Below are 20,405 nucleotides of genomic sequence, written 5' to 3' on the forward strand. Positions count from 1 at the left end.
TTAACATTTTTTAACTCATGATCCAACTTCTAGCCCTGTAGTTACTCAGAAAGTAAACTGCTTCAGCAGTAGTATTTTCTGTCTCAGGGGAAGAACGTACAGACTGACAGTACAGCCTTTAATCTGACTTCATTGCTGTAGGCTGATAGCCCATGTTCACTGATCACTGTAGGAGATAATGCCATCAAACCCAGGTAGCAGCTTTCAGGGACAAGGAACCCCTAACACATTAGGGACACAGCGACACATTATGTGCTGGAGCAAATTGGTTCACGCATCTTGCATGCAGTATGTGTGTGTTTAAACACTGGTGATGAATACACCTCCCAGTCTGTTTAGCTTGCAAATGATCTGAGCACCTTGAATTCTAGTACTAGAGGGATGCTTGATTCTAACTTAGTACATGCATTAGAGTAACAAAGTAATCCTGTTACTATTCATATGCTATGACTGGGACTAGTGACAAGGAATTCAACCAAGTGAACCCCAATTTAAAATGATTAAATATTTTGCTTTTAAGTCTTTCTGTTGAAGACGACCAAATACATTTAAAATAGCCAGTTAATAAACACAACAATTTCACATTGTTCCTTGATGCAAACTAAGCAGAGAAAAAATAAGTTCTCTAGCTAGCCCCAGAAATTTTTCAAGTTGAACATAATTTTGCAGGCAAAAGACTCATTACTGTAAAATGCAGTTCCAAATCATCAAGAAATCAATCAAATAAACACTAAAGAAAAATGTTTCTACATATTCAAAATGGCCTTAATAAAAGATGATGCTTACAAAGAAAGAAAGAGATGAGAAGCACCTCATGCAGGCCTGCAATCACAAGCAGCTACGTTACATAACCACTTCATAAAAGCACCAGAACCTTAAACAACCTCAGAATATTTAGCTTTGTTCCAGACTTTGCTCTGAATTACAGGGTTTTTGTTTTGTTTTTTTTTTAAACTATTTACAGCTAGACCTACATTGTTCAAATATTAAAAATTGTAATCCTACTGAATAGGTATGTTCCTTATGTATACTTTGAATAAAACTTTTTAACTTAAGTGGAAAAAAAATCCAATCAAGTTCCCTTTTTTTCATTGTATTTTCATCATACTGGCCTGAAGGAATCAGACTAGTTGCGACAAAATGAGTTAATTTGACAGATGTTTGATCAGTTTACAGTCACAGTATCTTTCCGACACATTAAGGACAATAATTAAAGGTTTCTTTAGAGCAAAATGGGTTCTGTGGAACTCCCACTGGAGATGCTTTGGGAGCAGTCCCACCAGGCTTTCAAAATGAGTCTGTAGGCATCAAAATGAAATAACCACTAAAGGAAGCACATGTAATGCAACAGTTACTGATGGACAAAATAAACCAACCAGAAAACCTAACAGTACTATTTTCAATGCAAATGTTTCTAAACCTACAATGCAATTTAACCAGCATTTCCATTTAAATGTCAATAAGGCACAATCCAGTATGGGTAAATGTGAATGTTTGTGCCAATTCCTTTTTATCAGGCATTATCTTTCTTTGTCAATTTTCTTTATATGTAACAATTATATACATACACACATATATATATCCATATAAATATTGAAATCTAAATCATTCCACCAAAATGAGAATGAAAGAAGAGAGGAATCAAAGATAAATCAGTACATATAGAACTCAGCCATCATTAATTTAGCCGCTTTACTGTAAATTATTTGTTGGGTAAGCACTACTATATATTCTTATTATAAAAATGAACAACTTGGTCACGAGTCAGAACAGCTTAGACCACCATGAACAGAAAAGCTGATGCGAGGTTCTAAAGGATGCAAGTACAATATTGGAAGTAGTAGCTCAGGACTTAAGGCTGGTCTGCCCTGATGACAATACTTCCATTTCAGGACATGTATCTCATCCATAAATACACCTGTCAGCTTCACTTTACCTAAAGAAATGATGTCCCCTTTATGTTAGGTGTACCACACTTTGTTAAGAATGTACCAACAGCTTCAATTAAAGGGAGTTTTTTGTTTAAAAATCCATCTTGTAGTGGGTCATAGAATTGCCTCACCATATGGCTTCTCATTATTTTTAATGATGTCTAAGAAGCAGTACATGCTACTAAAAGAAACTCGAGAAAAGCATAGATAATGGCAAGAAAGGCATATGGAGAAAACACGAGCAGATAATCTTGAGAAAATAAAAATAAAAATCTCAAATCACAACACATTCCTAAGTAAAATCAAAAGAACCTTGTGGGCACTATAAGTCTCACGGTACCACTGTCTAGTTGTGCATGCTCATTTTGAGAGGTAAAACTGTTCACACGGCATAATGTTGAAGACATACATGTCCCTTCATTTTTAAATTGCACAAAACACGAGGATTTACAGTGCATAAAACCCATTACAAATAGGCTGCTAAATTGGTACTAAAAGTCAAATATATCAGCTGCCTGGGGAGCTGGACAGCAGCCAAGCATTCCAAATTCAACATATACAGGATCCATATTTGTTCTTCCTCATAAAATAAATGACTACAGCTACTGTAACTTAAAGATACTATTAAGGCATCTTCCATAACGTTTGCTGTTAAAATCTCCCCCCAACATTTTAAGTGGATTCTCATCTTAGCAAATGGGGATAATATTCAGAAGAACATATCAGTACACCAAAATATTCAGGACTGAAAAGTAGAAGGTACAAAATATTCAATTTACTCTCAAGGCAAAAGGCACAGTAAGTCCCAGGACCACTAAAATACCTGTTACAAACCTCTGCAGAAATCTGACTGGATTTCTGAGTGTTCATAGCAAGAATATCACACAGATTCCCAGTCTTCACTTTTTCTAGTCAACTGGGAGTGCTGTGAAGTTCGATCCTTGCTGTGGCCACCTCAGCATCAGACCACGTGAAAACAAAGCTCAAGCAAAATTACTTGAAAGAGTAATTTACGTTCATCAATTATTACATGTTTAAGTCACATTTCTGGAAGACGAACCACTCATTTTATGCCAACATCACCACTGAATTCTACCTTTGTTCCCCAGCCTCTTATTTAAGATAGACTTATCTTTGCATTTTCCAAGCATGGCACCTCTACTATATAAATACGAAACATTTGGCTATTACAGAAGTTTGAAGGAAAAAAAATAAATAAATAAAGCCTACTACATAGAATATTCCCAACATGTCTTTGGTTTCTATAATGTTTCTACACTATGTTGGTCAAAATGGCAATTTGGATGTGGCTTTCCAGAAGGTGAAGAGTATTATGAAGAGTTGCCATGGCCTATATCACAATTGTTTCCATCAACACATTGCAGACAAATAGAAAATGATGAGATTCATTCATTAAGCCATAGCTTAGACAAGAAAATAACTTTACTTGCAAGTCTGCCTTATCAACTGCTTATTTAAAGACCTGGCAAATCTCAAATTGGCTGTTACAGAATTACAGGGTAAGATCTACTATAAACTGCTCTAACAGATAAGTATGTTCAACAAGCCAAAATACTAAAAACAAAAACAAAACAAAAAAGCCTCCACAAAACTGAAAAAGCCCTAATAAATAAGCAATCACAATCACATTTTCTTTTAAAAACAAACAAAAACCTTGCAGTGGTTATTGCTAAAGTTTTGAGTGCTTTGAACATGGTAATAAACATGCTGAAGATCATCATTTCAGCTGGAATTCTAAACAGTAAAAAGGTTGTCCTGGTCACAGATTAACTATCCTTATTCTTTTCCAGTTCTTCTGTCTAATCACCTTATAGGTAAGGACGGAATACAGAAGTATTCACTACAGCAAAGACACCAAACAAAATCTTAGACATCTTACAGCTAAATCCGTCTTTAATTACTAAAATAAACAACTGGACTTAGAAATAGATTGGTCACTTGCTTTATCATAAAAATCTGATAATCTAAGCTACTCTGTAGTCTCTCCCTTTGGTTCCCAGGAAACTGCCTATTAACTTCTACTTTCAGAGCAATGTTTTCCATATCGTAGGCTGAGGAGCCAGAAACACATCAACCAAATTTTGCTCAGTTGTAGTCTTTTTGGAAGGCTAAAGAGATTCAATAAAAAAGCAGTATTAAACCATTTGCTTTAACTTGCTAACATACCACATTCACTCCTAAAAACAGCACAAACATAAGTATTCATCAGGTTATTATTGCACGTTGAGCTATATCCACACTAAATTAATTAAACGGGTCATATATGCTACCAACCATTCCCAAGGTTTTGCAGAGTTATGTTTATGAAAGGTTAACAGCAGGCACTAATACAAGTATCATGACTCTTTTCAGGCAGTAGGTGAAACCTTGAAGAAAAAGTGGCTCTGTCTTCAAAAAAGTGACCTGACCTTTGCTTTGGTGGGTTTTTTACTCTGCAAGAAATAAAAAGCACTGCATGCTTTCCAATGCATCCTTTCTACCTGATAACTGTTTTGGTCTATCACTCCGCACAAAAGGACTAAGTGTTATAAAAATCAAGTAGCATGGTAATAGCGCTAAAGATAGCTCCACATGTCATTCAATAAAGGAGCTTCATGAAATGCATCATATGAGTCATGTACAGAGTAAATACATAACTGGCCAAGAACCTTTGATATGCTTAGTAATTAGAAGCAATTTTCATTGAATTAAATGTATTTAAATTAAATTTAACATGACCTTGCAGTTCTTTGGATATCAAAGGCACCACAACTCCAGCATGCTTTAACTTACTACACTTCTGCTCTGTGAATTTCTTGCAGCATGCAAAGAACTCTCTTTGGGGTAACAGGTTGCGTTGCACAAGCAAGCAAACCTATTAAGGATACGTCAATTAATAAGAACTCTTCTAAAAAACACAACAGTATGTAAAGTTTCTACATGCAATAGATGAAATGTTTCTGAAACACCATATAGTTCAGTATAAGGAAGTTGTTGTGTTTGTGTTTTTTTTCTTTTATACTGGACACTGAATACTTTGCTAGATGAAGTAGTTCGGTTATATGTTATGATAGTAAAGAACCCCTTATGTTAATAGAGATAAGCATTTAAATACATTCAAGTATAGTAGAAAACGCTACTTTTATGGAGTCAGATCCTGCAGTCTTCTCACAGCTAAAACTTCTACTGAAATCAATGGGAGCTTTATAAGTACAACAGTAAGGATGTGCCCGGGGTCACCAGCATAGCACAGTGCTGCTGCTATGCTCAATGCATGATCAGGCATCCTCTGCCACTTCAAGAGTAAGAGAAATAAGAACACAGACACCCATGCAAATTCAAGAAGATAAATACCCTTTTAAAGCAAACAGTACCTCTATAAAGTGTGTGGCAGATAACATTAAGACATTTTATGCTTGGTTAAAATATTAAATTAGATGTGAATATATGTTTTTGACTCTTTGGAATATTTACAGTAGCCAAAGTGCATTTTAAGAAAAGTGTCTAACAAATTACATTAAGTTCAATAATATTTTGGAAGACGTACAGCATCACCTATGACAGCAGAATTTGGCTCCATATATCGTTAGCAAAAACAGACTTTATATTATGAAACTGCTCTTTAAAAACATTATGTTATAATAGCTTTGGGCCCAGCCCTGTAGGTTATTTCCAAATTTAAGAGTTTGCCTCAGTGAAACACAAAGATCTGTGGCTTATTTGCAACATCAGCCTGATCCAACGTTTTAGTGGCAAATAGGTGTTCTGGGGTAACCAAAATTAAATCCAGGAGCTGATCATACAGCTCTTAGTCATTCGAACACCCTACCCTGCAAAACATCCCAATCCTTCAGATTGGCCTGGATTACTCTGGCCAGCCTTGCTGCAGCAAGGCAGCAGGAAATACTTCTGCTGACTTCAGTGGGGCAACTCTAACAAATAACGAGACAATGGCTAGACAACACAGCACTAACTTAGAGGCTCACTGCTGATTTATTGTTCTTTTTGAACAGTGTTTGTGCGTTCCACGTCGACCCAGACCTTGCCTCCTGCAGTGCGCGCCGTCTCGTGTTGCGTTGCGCGGGTGCGCTCGGGCCACTGCTGACTCGCCCTTGTTGGTTTCCCTGTTGTAGGGAAAAGGCTCTAGGGCGGCAGATAAGGCTGTTGCCATGGTGATGAAGGAGATTCCGAGGGATGAGGCTGCAGAGGAAAAGCCCCTCCTCACTATGGCGTCACAGGTGGGCGCAGCGCGGGGCTCAGAGCACACAGCCCTGGCCGGCAGAGCAGGGCTGCGTGTTGCTGTAGCGTGGGGGAGCTGCTTGGGGTCAATAGCTTGGGGTTGAGATGTTCTCACGTTAAAGTTAAACAAAAACATTTTTTTCCCCATTATCTAAACAGATTCTTAGAAAGTTCAGCCACGTACCAGCAAGTTGCCTAAACCCGATTCAAAAATATCAATTTACAAAGCCAGCATTCATGCAACCTCTACTTTTTCATATTCATATTCAGCATATTTATAGAGGAAGAATCACACTACAGTAGTATTTGAAATATCTCAGATGTCATCCCCAGGCTCCCAGTGGCCCAAGGCAGACTATTCCACTCTGTACATCCTGCTTCAATTCCCACTAGTCACTGGGAAGACGTAACTTCAGTGCTCAGAGCACCACACGCTAAGGTGCCAGCAAGCACCAGCTGGGCTCCATACCTGATGGAAGTCAGTGGCTGCAGCACTGCCACACAGCACAGCACTTCCATTTCACTCCAGCAGTAGATTCCATGCCCGTCATGGTGTTCACATCCATGAATGTGTTGAACACCCTGCTCTACTTCTGGCTAACTCTGATGTCTATGAACTGACAGCCCAAAGGAAAAGGATGCTCTCTTTAAGGAGTCATTTCTAATTTTGCCCTTAATTGTTGATGAACAATTAGAAACTAACACAAAATGCTGCCCCTCCTTTCCGAAGTGCAAAGTTTTCATTTCCTTCAACAATGTTTAATGTTGAATGTTTATGCACCATTTGTACTGGTTGTCTGTCAGTCTACTCAGCAATTGTGTGATACGTTTACGAGTGAAATGTATGTCTGTTAGTGTAATTTCTTCCACTAAATGCAAATACCTACTTCCCTGCTATGCACCGAAGGGGTGCAGAAGCCAAAAGGAAGCAGAATCCAGTGAAAAAGTGAGTATTTTCCATAGCCATCTCTGCATCACGTACATGTGATGTACAGCTCCATGACCATGTCGCATACATCATTTATACCCTAACTGTCTGGATGTCATGTTGTTTTGAGATGCTGTCTCCTTAGTATGCCTGTGTAAACCTCTTGTTCAGACCATTCATTCAGAATTACACACTGGTATATTGTGGAATAATTTAACTATCACCATCAGTGTTCATCTGGGCACTTCACGTGATGAAACAGATACGGTTGCCACATACAGTGGGAAATGTGCAAGTTCCAAATTGGCATGTATGTTTGTGTGTGTGTGTGTGTGTGTGTGTGTGTTTCTCCCCTCCGGAATTTCATTACATATTGTCCTGCTTCATCTGTCAGAGTACAGCTAGCTAAGCAACAAAATCTGTAAGCAAAATGCTATGACTGAGCCCAGGTAGAAGAGTATGTGCTTTTAGAAAAGTAGATTCCCCAGAATCTTTGATGAATGGAGAACTGATCATGTCTGACTACAAAATCAGACTGACGAAGAAGCAGAGGGGGATCTCAGACACAAAGAGGAGATGCCAAATCCTTGTTTGAACTGCAAAATAGCGATAACATAGAGAAGTCCCTGAAATCTTATGTTTTCCTCTCTTCCTCTAAAAAAGTTTAAAACCATATCCAACAGAGAACAATTCAGGTACACACATTTCATTAGCTCCCACCTAAACCCCATTTGTAAAATAACCTTATTTGTTGATGAATACTCAGCATGAATTAAATTTTGACAAAGTTCCCAACTTGCAATTTATTTAATATCAGATCTCAAGGCAAATCTTCAGATAAACTGAGAAAGCACCACAAATTCCTGCGGGGTTGTTCTGATATATGGCAACAGGGAATCTGAACAATCATTCCAGCATTAATGAATCTACTACAGTAAGCAGAGGGGCATTCTTGGTAATTGAATAGGCCTTTCAGCACCTATTTTCTGCGATTCTATCTCAATTATTTTCAGTGAAAGTTACTTTATTGCTAAGAAAAGGCATTCAGTAGTTGCCAGAGTTAATACTTTCAAGCATCAAGAGAGAGCTTTCTATACTAATGAGATTTTGTAGAATATAACTCTATACTAAGTTGCTGTCTCTCTTTATCTTTTAAAGATAATTCAGAAGAGACTGGAACAAATGAAAGGAGGCATTTTTGGTATGAATAAATCTAGACAAATGTGAAGCACATTTGTTAAAAGTTCAAAAACTAATGGAAAGTTACGCTGTGAACAAACGTACCGCTAAGCAAAAATAGGATATTAAATTATCTTATGCATAATTTTCTCATTTATAAGACATACACAAGAAAACTGCGCATAGAAGTTTGATTTCAATTCTCAAATGTTTTTGTTAAACCTCTCCATAACTTCTTAGTCAGGAGGAAGAAAAAAAAAGCACACTTCCTAACAACTTTCTAATGACAAATTTAAACCTTAATAGTCCCTGGCAACAAAGTTTGATGGTACAGTCTACCACGAATTCCTAATTTGCTACAGGTCGGTGAACTTCAAAGGAGCTGATTCAATAAAGTACTTTGATCCACATTTAAACTTCAAAATACGATAAGCTGCTTTATTGAGAAGTAAAAAGTGCATGATATAATGCACTGCCAGCCTGATTTTAAACAAATAAACCTCAAAGTGTCATGAGTTATTTGTTACATATTCATCACACCTAATTTAGATTCCTCAACAGAACTCAAATCAGAAAGCTACTGGAAGTGAGAGCCCTTTTAAGGTGATAGAAGTAAATAAGACCTGCAAAAGGGGATTCACATCCAAGATGATACTGGGGCAGATATGCTGTTATTACAAAGTAGACTGGACGTCCATGAAAAACTCTCCAACAGGAAAAAGAAATGCAAATGCTGTACTGAAAGTTATCCCAACTTCTGTTTATAGCTGAAAAATAGGAAGAATCCTACAGTCACCAAGGTTGGAGAAGACCTCCAAGACCATCCAGTCCAGCTGCCTACCTACCAGCAATCCACTAAACACATCTCTTAGTACAACATCTAAATGTTTCTTGAAGACCTCCAGGAATGGTGACCCCACCACCTCCCTGGGCAGCCCATGACAGTGCCTAACAGCTCCTTCATAGTATAAACTTAAAGGAGAGGAGAAGAGCTGTCTGCTTACTGCAAACATTGCTCAGAATAAAACCTTGGTATTGACTACTTACAATTTAGAAAGTTAACCTACAGAATGCTCATTTTAGAATTTGAACTGGAAAGCCGAAGTTGAAAGAGCTGAAATTGCATTATTAGAATAAAACATGCTGAAGTTCAGCTTATCCCATAAAAAGTATAGGCTACGACACAAGCATTCCATACAGAGATGTTTCATCACTATACCTCTATTAATTACATCAGAACCTAAAGATACTCAAATATTTCCAGTACCAACATTCCAGTTGTTCAGGTGCGTTTCCTTCTTGTGTTTGGCCGCTTTCTTATTTGTTTTCCTTAAATCTAATACATAAACTGACAAATTTTTATAGAGGATACAGAATAGAGATACATAAATCACTCTGTTATTAGTAAATTGAGGCATGTATCGAGAGGTCGCTATATGAAATTGCATAACAGCTCTCAATACAGAAGTTAACAGACATATCTGTTCAGAATCAATCACATTTATTCTAAGCCTCTTGGCATTAGACTTGCACTGACTGACACTAAACACTTACTAAATAACATCAGAACAGAAGGGCAAGGAGTTGAAGTGAACGTAATGACTTTCTTTTCTACCTATCGAGCAGAAGTAACTTCATTTTAAGTAATTCGTATACATCAGTGCAAAAAAAATCATCCCAATTTTAGGAAATTTCAGTAGTTAACTCAGGACAACAACAATCACTACATTCCTATCTGCCATCTGAGAACAGTGGCAATTGCTTCAGTGATTTCTGGGGGACTTGATCTGTGATCAAGTTTTTGTATTCCTTTTATGGATTAAAGATATACTAATTAGCAGTGTTTTCTATATATTTCAAACCAGTCTAGATTGATCTATTATTAATAATAATACAAGCACAATAAAGTACAAAACATGTAAATGCATGCTTAGCAGTACAAATATTAATTAAATCTTTACCTCCATGTTAAACATTAGTTAACACTTTGCTTTTAGGGCAGTATGTATAATTTCAGTGGAAATATTCTAATGAGTATAGTAAAGAAAGTTGCCTTCACAGTATGCTTAAGAGTCATAAATTGGCTGCTTGCCTGAAGTTACCCAAGTTTCTCTGTCACAAATTAAATAACATTTTTCCATGAAATAAGTTTTACCACGGGAATTTATAGCGTAATTTCTTTTCATAAAACAAAGTTTATTATGCTGTGTAACATTTTAAAGTGTGCTACAACTCCATAAGCAGAGAAAACTGGACAAAATTGTTTGTAAATAGTGCATTATGCTCACTTAACCTTGCTTTTTCATATCAGTTTTATGAATAGGAATTAATTTCCATAAATTTGTTGATTCTTCATAAATAGTAGGAATAAAAATATAGCATCCTTTAAAGAATTGCAAACCATGTATTTACAAGTGTTCTGTATGCAATTCATTTGTTATTTGGGCAATGAAATTGTTATACTGCTCCAAAAGTTCAAAGAAGTCATAAGATCTTTCAAGCTGCAGCCATTTCAATTTGCAAATAAAACCATTTCAAAGCAAATACATTCCATGACATATGGACAGCCATGGCATAACATACATGTGGACAACCAGGATAACTTAAGAGGAAATGAGGATTTGATTCCTATGCCTGCTCATGGTAAGGCATACAAAAACACGGATTCCATATATGCTACAGAATGACACATGAAAGAAAAAGAAACTTGGCGTGGTTTTAAAATAACTATAGTCTGTATTCAAGGATAAAGCGTAGGTACAGTAACTGATTTGTTTTACACACAGGTCAAGTACCAAAGCAGACACAGGTCATTCTCAACACAGTTGTAGATCAGTAAGAATAGCATGATCTACATCAAAGTGACGCATGATAAGCCATGGTATTTTCGATCCTGCTAACTCTCTGAGTTGCTAATATTATGAAAATCTAGTCTTAAAAAAGCAGGTGTACATGTTTCACCTAACCTGACATTTGATAATGCTTCCTGCTCAGAACAGTGCACAAAGCTGAATGTAATGCACAAAAATTCACAAATTTATCTGTGGATCGCTCGTGATTCACAAAGAATTAGCACACACAGCTCAGTTCAATATACTAGCAGATGTCTTTCCTTTCAGCTAAGGAAAAAACATTACATAATTTCCTACTATTTTGTAAGCAATCATTGTCCCAAGGATACTGTGAGGCTACTAAATACCTGCATTATGAATGAAGCAGGACTTCTCTAGTTTGTCATTTCTTTAAAAGCACTCACAAAGTCAGACTGCTTCTCTAGCTGGAGTTGTCACACAAAGAAATCCCAATGAGTGACACAGGACGAGGCAGCTCACGCTGATAGATCCTATTTGCCCCTTATGGTTACTGTAATGGCACTTCTGTGCCTCCTGCAGAAGAGGTTTCTCTGGGGTTTTCTCAACAGAACACTTCGGGACTCCATAGCCTGCTCATTCTGGACCAACCTGCATTTACTCAGTTGAAGTGTCCAATCTGTTAATCCCTCACTTAACCAGCAGGTCATTTTAGGAGTACAGACTAGACATTACCATAAACTAACATCAACTGAAAACATTTTAAAGGAATATTTTGCAATTTGTTTTCTTTAGGATCTATGTTTAGAGTCTCTAAGCATCTGTGCAAATTAGTTAGTTTTGTCTTCGACCACACCTGTAGAGTGGCTCTCCACTGGGAAGAACTGGAGTATTGGAAAGGGGTGAGGCCAAAATATAAATCACATGGTGACACCACAAAGACATTGCATAAGAGAGGGTACACAGGAACACTAACACTCAGGAAAAGGAAACAGCAAACAGCTTCCCTTACCTTTAAAGTGCACATAGCATGTCAAAATTAATGCAACAGACTTATAGTAACTAACATTTTTATACGAGTAGGAAAGGCCAAACTGTCAGTCACAATCAAAACATGAATACAGCATCTTTTATCCCTTTCCCTCGTGGCTCTAATCCAGCAAGGCAGTAAAGTGCATGCTTAACCTTGAGTTTGGTAGGACACGTGTAAGTGGCTTGATGGACAGAGGCCAAAAAAACAGGAGCCAGATACTATTCCCAAATTTGGCAAGTGCTCCCTGTTAGATTTTTTATCCAAAGACCAGAGGGAAATAGATGGGGAACTGTGAGATATTTAGTCCCACACTGCAGCTACACACCATCATCTCTCTAGGTCAGAACTAAAAAACACAGACAGAATGCTACTGTGACACAGCAAACATGGCAATAGTTTTCACCAGTCAGCACCATTGCTGTGTATGAAGATGCAACAAACGTTATCATTTATCGATTTAGATATCAACCACGATCTTTAAACAACACTGCTTTCATGTGAATTTAAATATCCAATATGGTGTCTATAGTAAACTTCCCACAGCTTCTCAGCCTTCACACAAGCTCTGGGTCATTCTGGGGCATTATGCCCCAGGGAATCGCTGGGCTTCTGTGATTTCAGGTAAGATACTGTCACCTCTGATTCATAGGCCAGCACACACACTTCCTACTACTTAGCAACGGAGTAGCAGTTATCACCTGCCAAGCAAGACTAGTCTTCAGAGAGGCAGCAACACCAAAGTGCTATTTGCAGGAGGGCAAAACAAGCTTGTTTCCATTTTAGAGCTACCCACAATTCATGTTAGGTAGAAGTCAGTTACCCTGTATGCCATGTATATTGATCTGTTCCTGTGAAAACCAAATATGTGGCTGCAATGTCAGTTTTGCTGGGACATAAATTCACACTAGAGTGACATAGAAAAAATTAGTATGACCCTGGCACAAGGATAATGCAAGAAGTCAAGTAGTTATCACACTTACTGTCTGATTGTGAATAAAACTGTGGCTGCTGGTGGTGTAATTTTTCCCTGTGAAATACTTATAGACATGCTAGAAAAGCGGGGGAAGAAAAATCCAGTTTGTGCAATTTCAACTTCTAGCATGAAACTACTGGTTTTGTCAGGATGTCTTTTTCAAGCTTCCCTCTGAGAAAAAGGGGAGGGATCCCATTACTTTTCCTGCCAAGATTGCGATCCGTAGATACAGAACTTCAATTTGTGCTTCACTAAACAACCACCTCAAATTCTAGATCTGGCTCCAGCTTACCAATATTTAGAAATAACTAGTTAATGGAAGAGAATCCACAGAAATTGCTTGTTTCCCCTTAACATTGTGATCACCACTAAAGACTGTGGTGTGCTAAATACATGAAGAGAACTTTCAAGGGCACTATCAAGAAATTGTTGCTACATGTATAAATATATAATAGAAATTATTAGCAATTGAAGTTAACCTCTGGTTAGGTTAAAATCTAAAAGAGCAGTATAGCACTGAAACTATTACATCTAGTTCACTAGTCAACCTAGCCTCACTCAAGTAACAGACAAGTTTCTCTCACATGGAAGTTCCCAAACGCTACTTTTCCTATAGAAATTCCAAACTAAAAGATTCCTGTTTTCTCATATACTGACCATTCATTACTATCCCCTGAGATTTCTAAGACAGATCATTCAAGTTCACAGCCCAATCACACTCCCCAGGACACTGAGAGGGCAAAATCCATCGATACCCACTATCTGCTGCTGAGCTGCGCAGGGAGTTATCCAGTTGCAGTTTGGGGCTTCCTAAATTTATTTGTTGAGCAATAAAAGTGACAAAATTGGTAAAAATCCCATTCAAGTAAACCTGTACAGCTAATTAGAGCTGAGTTTTTAGGTGCCTGTTGAACCAGTCCTACTAAATTAAGCTCTATACAGAATGGGTGAAAAAGCCAAGAGCCCTCAAGAGCCCCCTGAGGGAGGGCCTAAATTAGGCAGACTGCACTCCCTCTGGAGTTGCTTTTCCAGTCATCTCTCTCTCCCTGTTGAACATGGAGGGAAAGCAGGCATTCAATTTAAGAGAACTAGTTCACTATGTGCTCAAAACAAAGGTGCTAATTAGTTGCCTCTGCCTGGCTGGAACCCCACATTTTAGCTCCTAAATCATTTATCTTAAAGACTTGCATTACGTTACGCTCTGTTAATATTAAAGGGGAAAAAAAAAATAAAAAGAAACAAAACATTTATGGTGTACTGCAAACAGGTAAACATCAGAAACATAGAAAAAGAGGATCTAAAAACAGCTGCAGCTGACCCACTGAGCACCAGGTGTGCTCAGCTCCCCTGTGTAAACCTTTCACAGCCCCTTTTCATGCCACAGACCCACTTCCTCCCAGCACAACTTTATTTTTTCCTTTTGCAAAATCAGGCTATTGTCTAGGCATGTCATAAACCTGTTTTCACAACATAAACTGCAAATTGAGAGCAAAGTAAAACCAAAGCCTTCATGGCTGCTGTACTATAGACCACACCTTTTCTCCTGTTTTCTCCATATTTTCTCACCTTTTCTCCATATATCCTGCAGAATATGTTACAATATCACCACCATTAGCACCATCAGAGGCACTTGCATTAAGGCCACACACCAGAGGACCCAGGGATGGGAAATAAGTTTTCACATGAGAGCAGACTGTCACCATAGCAGCAGCTGGGTGCTGGCTGTGCCCACACAGGCCCACAAGGCAGTGCCTCTGAGAATAAAACTTACCAAGCATGGTGCTCCTTTGCAAGGGGAAAAAACACAGCACAGGATGATTGAGGGATGAATGTAGGGCAGAGGAGGAGCTGGACAAGTGACTGGTGGAAGCTGAGACCAGGCCGCATATTTGCTAGAGAGAAGAAGAAAGTCCCCTCATAGTTACATGCCTTTTCAGTGGGGCCACCACTCCCCCTCTTCTAGAGCAATGCCTTCCCTCCAGCTCCTGCACACGTGTATTCTAACGCACCCATGACTTTATAGAGCTTTTTGACCCCAAATCCCTGCCCGTCAGACCAATACATACCTCTCACCGCTGTGGAGCACCCAGAGATGGCCCACCACAAACCGCCACCTCCTTTCCTCACAGCCGCTCCGGGGACAGCACAAAGAGCACAAACCACACCTGAGTACAGAGGAAGGCAAAATCCATCAGTGCACACAGCTGTGAGAAATAAACTGTCCTGGTGGGGGAATGCAGCTGGGGATGAGGTGGCAGGGCACAGAAAATGGAGGTGTGGGGATTCCCATCAGTGCTGCGGTGGAATGTTGCATCTGCAGCCTCTGGTGCAGCGCTAACTGCCTTCTGAGAAGGCCTCTGTGTCTCAGCTCAGTTCTGTACAAAATAGCCCACGCTCTGAATGCATGTGAGGAATGAGGCTGATATTAGCCAGCAAATGATGCTTCTGGCTCCCCTCATGTCCCTCTCAAAGCACCAGAGTTCACAGATATGCTTTTTGGAGCGGGAGAAAAGGCGGGTTTTTCTGTGGTGCTGCTCAGAGCCAGAAGTCGGTCATGTAAAACTATCTGAATTTAGGTGCAGCACTGAGATCCTTCACATTGTCATCGGTTGGAAATGTCATCCTTCACAAATTTTAGACACGCTTCAGCTAAAGGCATGTTTTTAATTAAAATAGATTTTTTGTAAAGAAAAATTAAGTTCTCCGAGACAAGATGAGAATTTATGGTACTCACTGGGCTAAATGAGTGCTCAGAAATCAATAATTTCACAGGCTGAGTCTACCCAGCTTGGCACCTGTACAAACAGCACACAGCTCAGTGCTGTGCAGCACCAGCAGCCTGCTCCTGCTCCCAGCACCATGGGATGCTGGTCGGCTTCCTTCACTGCCTTTGCTTCTCTTGTCTGCAATGTAGAGATAACTCTTCTCAGCTCCATGGCGCTGCCAGGTTTGATTCATGAATGTTTTAAAGCATTCTGAGATACTCACCCTGAAAGGTGCTTGAGAACCATAAATTATTACTTTAATATAGATAATAATTTTCATCTCATGAATGTTTTATAGCACTACTCCAAATTCATGCCTGATATAACTCTAATAGTTGAGCTGAGTGAAAACAGGGATAAATTTGGTACGAGATATGAGGCAGCAAAATGAAATCCAGTGTGTGAGACTGAGGACTTACCAAGGGGCATTGCATACACAGTAATGTCAGAAACCTGATTCTCTGCCCACTTACATACAGCAAAAACATCAGCTCGTGACAGTATTCAACCTTCTGAGGTCTGTTTCATCACAGAACACCTGTTTCACATCAGAAACAGTTTTCTAAAATGTTGCATTGCCATAGATATGTAATTTGTATACACCAAGAATTAGCATACTTGACCCTGTATTTGCTTTCATGTTTCAACCTCAATACTTCAGTTGAAAGCACACTGTTTTTCACAGGAACAATCTTTTTAATAAGGCACTCCTACAACTTTCAGTCCTTAGTCATGAGAGCATAAGAGACAAGACTGGAAGGGATCCTCTGGGTCATGCTCAATGTCTCAAAAGCAATCACATCATAAGCAGCCATGTATATAAAACTTGCTGGAAAAGCTAGGTTTTTTGTCTCACCCTCTAAAACAATACTGTTTATACACATCACTGCTGTGATACTTAGATTCTTTTAATTTCCAGACCAAATCTCTTCATGGCCAGCTTAGATCTCTTCATTCTTGTGCCAGCCTTTTTATAGCTGAAATAGATTTCCTCCGCCAAGGTCATCCAGCCCCTATTCTTTATGTATACAAGAAGAAAAATCATATTCCTACACAGTCCTCATTTTGTTAAGGCTAAACAAGTCAGCTGCTTTTAGTCTCATTGTAAAATACTTTCTTTATCCCTCTGATAATCTGTGGCCCATCTCTGATGAATTTAGTGTACACATTCATGTAGTGAGAGAGTCAGAGAACCTTTTTTTTTTTCCAAATTAAATAAAAACACTGCAAATACATCACAAAGAAGACACAACTAAAATTAAATCTCAGTGTCTGCTTGCAAAGCTGATTATGAAGAAGTAGATGTCACCCTAAATCCTTCAATTCGATGGAAAAAATTTATCAAGGGACTTTGAACAATAATTCTGGTGTTGTACTAATGAGGTCCTGTGGCTGAGCTGGTCTCTTATATATAAACAACATAATAAAGAAATGTGCAAACCAGCTTTGAAAAGGAAAAAACAATAAAAATAAATGGTAGACATCTGCTATTTCACACATCAGTCAAAGCAATGAGAACATGAGATTGGTTTTATTTCATTCTCCTTTTCCTTCACGATTGTGATTCTCAGAATTACTGCTGTTCCTCCCACAGTTTATTCTCAGCTCTGCCAACATGTTTGGGCAGTGAATTGCCTCTGAAGTTGAACTTCAGATTTTCACCAGTGTTGCCAGTGAGTGATCTTGGCTGATCTCTATGATATATGATCCCTATTCATTTCTTCCTTTCCTCATTCTTTCCTACTAAAGAAAATCTGCATGCAACTTAATGGGAAAGATAAGCATTTAAATTGTACACGATGATACGCCCTACTGATATACCTGCATAGATATGGAAAGAGTACTTCACATGAAGTTATTACATATACAGTTATCACTAGTAGCATACAGTCACTCTTCTGTATTCCTTCCTGCCCCCCCCCCCCCCCCACTCCAAGCAATGTCAGACTTTTCCTTACGTTGGTAGCTTATCACAAAATAAAGGCACAGATGACTCAGATGCTTTGACAATCCTCCTGCTGGACGTTATGCTCCCCAGAATATACTGTAAAAGTGCAGCAGCCGTTACTGATGCTTCATCCTAGAATGAAAATACAGAAGTATTTGAACAAATTTTACTTATATCTGGAATTGATCATAAACCTTTAAAATACTGAAATTAGTTTGGTCAAATATTAACCAGGCATCCACCCTTGTCTTTTTCCACCAACAGATCAACAAAGGACAGACAGAAAAATGCATCTATAGAGATGTCCTAAGTCCTCTTAAGTCTTAAATACCATTAGTAGGTAAAAGTATACAGCTAGAGATAACATGGACAAAGCAGAGCCACCTTTAATAGAAATCAAAGTTGTTTAGCTGGTATAAAAGCAATTTCCAATCAAGCTTAAGATTTAGCAAACTTGAGACAGTAACATGATTGTTCAATGCAGATAGTTATAAAAGAGCTGATTAATTTCCCTTATAAGGTTTAGCATGCAGAATTAGAGTTTGAGACAGTATCACTGCCAGATTTCTTAAGTAAGTGCCCACATTTCCACATTCTGCTACACACAGTTGGGCAAGCAATCATTCATCTGTGTCTCATGTTAATCATATAAATAGATATTTCAGTACTAAACCGTAAGATTCTGGGCAAATAGATGAGTGCACAAATTATGCAGCCAGCCAGCCTCAGGTACCAGCTTAAATGTTTGATCTATTAAAATTATGAACTTTTTATTTCAAAAGCCCCAGTATTTCCTCGCTACATCGGAATACAAAAATCAAGTAACTAACAATAGTGAACCTAAGCTGTTTTGCCATAGTAACTTCAGTGGCAGTACCACTACGGTAGCTAAATACTAGTAATTAATAAACATCAAATGAGGATAAAGGAATGCCTTTTTCTTTCAGTTTTTCTCCATAATGGCATCCTCAATTTAAAAGTTCAAATATACATAAGAGAACATTTGGATAACTCAACAACAGGAAAAGAGCAAACAGAAAGGACTGGAGGAGAGGAGAGAGGATTACAGTAAGGCTGAAAGAGCTCCAGATGAAAGTAACAGAGACAGAGAAAACGTATTCATATTATTACAATGAAATCAATGCGGGGCACACCATCAGTTGTCCATCCAGCTCACCTTTGGGCTTGATCTTTCAGAGCATAACTGTAGAGAAGAGATCTTTATTTATGAGACTATTTTACTGCTAATCTTTTAAAATACTTAACACATGGAAAGCCTGTAATATGGAGATTTCTTTTATGTAGTGGTAAACCAATGCGCCCCTTCAATTCCAATACAAAAAGGAAAACTACTCATAAATGCAAACTGTATTATGAGTCTTCACACAGTCAGAACTCATGCAGGAAGTTAATAAATTCACCAGGGACCGTCCACCATCATTCATATGTCCTTGTATTGCAGAGAAGTGTTTTCTGTCTCAGCAAGTTACTGTTTAATGGGCTAATGCATATTGTCTGGATGGAATGTTGTTGAGGAAGTTCTGTGGGGAGGCATGATACCAGTGGGAAAAAACAGACTGCTTCCAAATACTAAAGAGCCCTGCTTAGTCTCCTAGTGATAGAGAAGGCAACTTCACTGACTGGTTTGAAGGAAGCTACATCACACCTTGAATACTTCAGCCCCATAAGCAAGAGTATGCAATAATTGCCGTGGAATCTAATAAAACAGAAATATATATGTATATATATATATATATAATATGTATTTTTAAGTTTGGAGCTATTTGTGCATCTCCTCATTTCAATCTCTTACTCACTAACAATCCAACATATAGCACAGTATTGTACAAAAACGTTTCATTTCTTTAACCACGCAACCCAACACAACGCTCTGTGACCCTGTGTTTTTTTGTTGCTAGCTAGTGAATGAGCAACAAGAAAGCAGACCCCTCCTGAGTCCCTCCATTGATGACTTTCTCTGTGAAACTAAACCAGAAGCTGTTGCAAGGCCTGTAACTTCAAATACTGCAGGTAAACTAATTTCTGTACTATCCCTCAATTGAGATGAAAAAATTGTTTTCATTATTGTGCATTTTGTCAAGTGATTTCATTAAGTCACTTTAAAAGATATGCTATTATTTGCACACAGTTATATACTGGAATTAAAATTGATTGATCTATTATGTGAAAAAACACCAATCATCACTTTTGAGGTCAAATCTGGTGTGATCCAGACAATAAAGTGTGAATCCTGAAAGACTTAAGAGAAATGTAGTGCCCTGCAGAAGTGCTTCTAGAAGTTGGTCATCTTCTATTCAAAGTATTTAAGCTGACTGACTGACAGCATAAAATCAATAGAATTACTGTGTTCTATTGCTATCTTATACAGCGACTCGCCTTGTTAGAAACCATTTAATTAAAATCTATATACGTTCAAATTGTTAAAATGTCTAAATGACTAATTAACAGATGCATGATTATCTCCATATCTAATTGTTATAAGTCTAAAACAGTATATGAGTTCTAATAACAAAATTGGAACACTGAATTAAATGAGCGCTTGTAAATGCTATTTCCTTTTAGGTAGCTAAAGATATTA

General features: G+C 38.2%; 1 protein-coding gene and 1 long non-coding RNA gene across 6 annotated transcripts in view; one reads left to right on the forward strand and one right to left on the reverse strand.

Annotated features, from left to right (window-relative positions):
- LOC107318262 (uncharacterized) overlaps positions 1 to 17,302 on the reverse strand; it is a 97,489-nt gene extending 80,187 nt beyond the window's left edge. The window contains exons 1-2 of one of the 2 annotated variants that reach the window (XR_001557243.3): positions 15,160 to 17,302; positions 14,865 to 14,985 (exon numbers count right to left, since the gene is read on the reverse strand). This is a non-coding gene — a long non-coding RNA (uncharacterized LOC107318262). Of the gene's footprint in view, positions 1 to 14,864; positions 14,986 to 15,159 lie in introns of those variants that run through there. The other variant, XR_014933324.1, reaches the window with a different exon arrangement.
- The window catches only part of PEX5L (peroxisomal biogenesis factor 5 like), an 89,246-nt gene that overhangs the window by 44,416 nt on the left and 24,425 nt on the right, over positions 1 to 20,405 (forward strand). For 2 of the 4 annotated variants that reach the window (XM_015871887.3, XM_015871884.3), the window contains exons 2-4: positions 4,305 to 4,370; positions 6,065 to 6,169; positions 19,726 to 19,837. In XM_015871887.3, coding sequence (XP_015727373.2) covers positions 4,305 to 4,370; positions 6,065 to 6,169; positions 19,726 to 19,837 — 283 coding nt within the window. The remainder of the gene's footprint in view (positions 1 to 4,304; positions 4,371 to 6,064; positions 6,170 to 19,725; positions 19,838 to 20,405) is intronic. The other 2 variants (XM_085513242.1, XM_015871885.3) reach the window with 1 other exon arrangement.

The sequence above is a fragment of the Coturnix japonica genome, chromosome 12 (assembly GCF_054131305.1).
Source record: "Coturnix japonica strain WE chromosome 12, WE-NBRP24, whole genome shotgun sequence".
In the NCBI taxonomy this organism is placed as follows: Eukaryota; Metazoa; Chordata; class Aves; order Galliformes; family Phasianidae; genus Coturnix; species Coturnix japonica.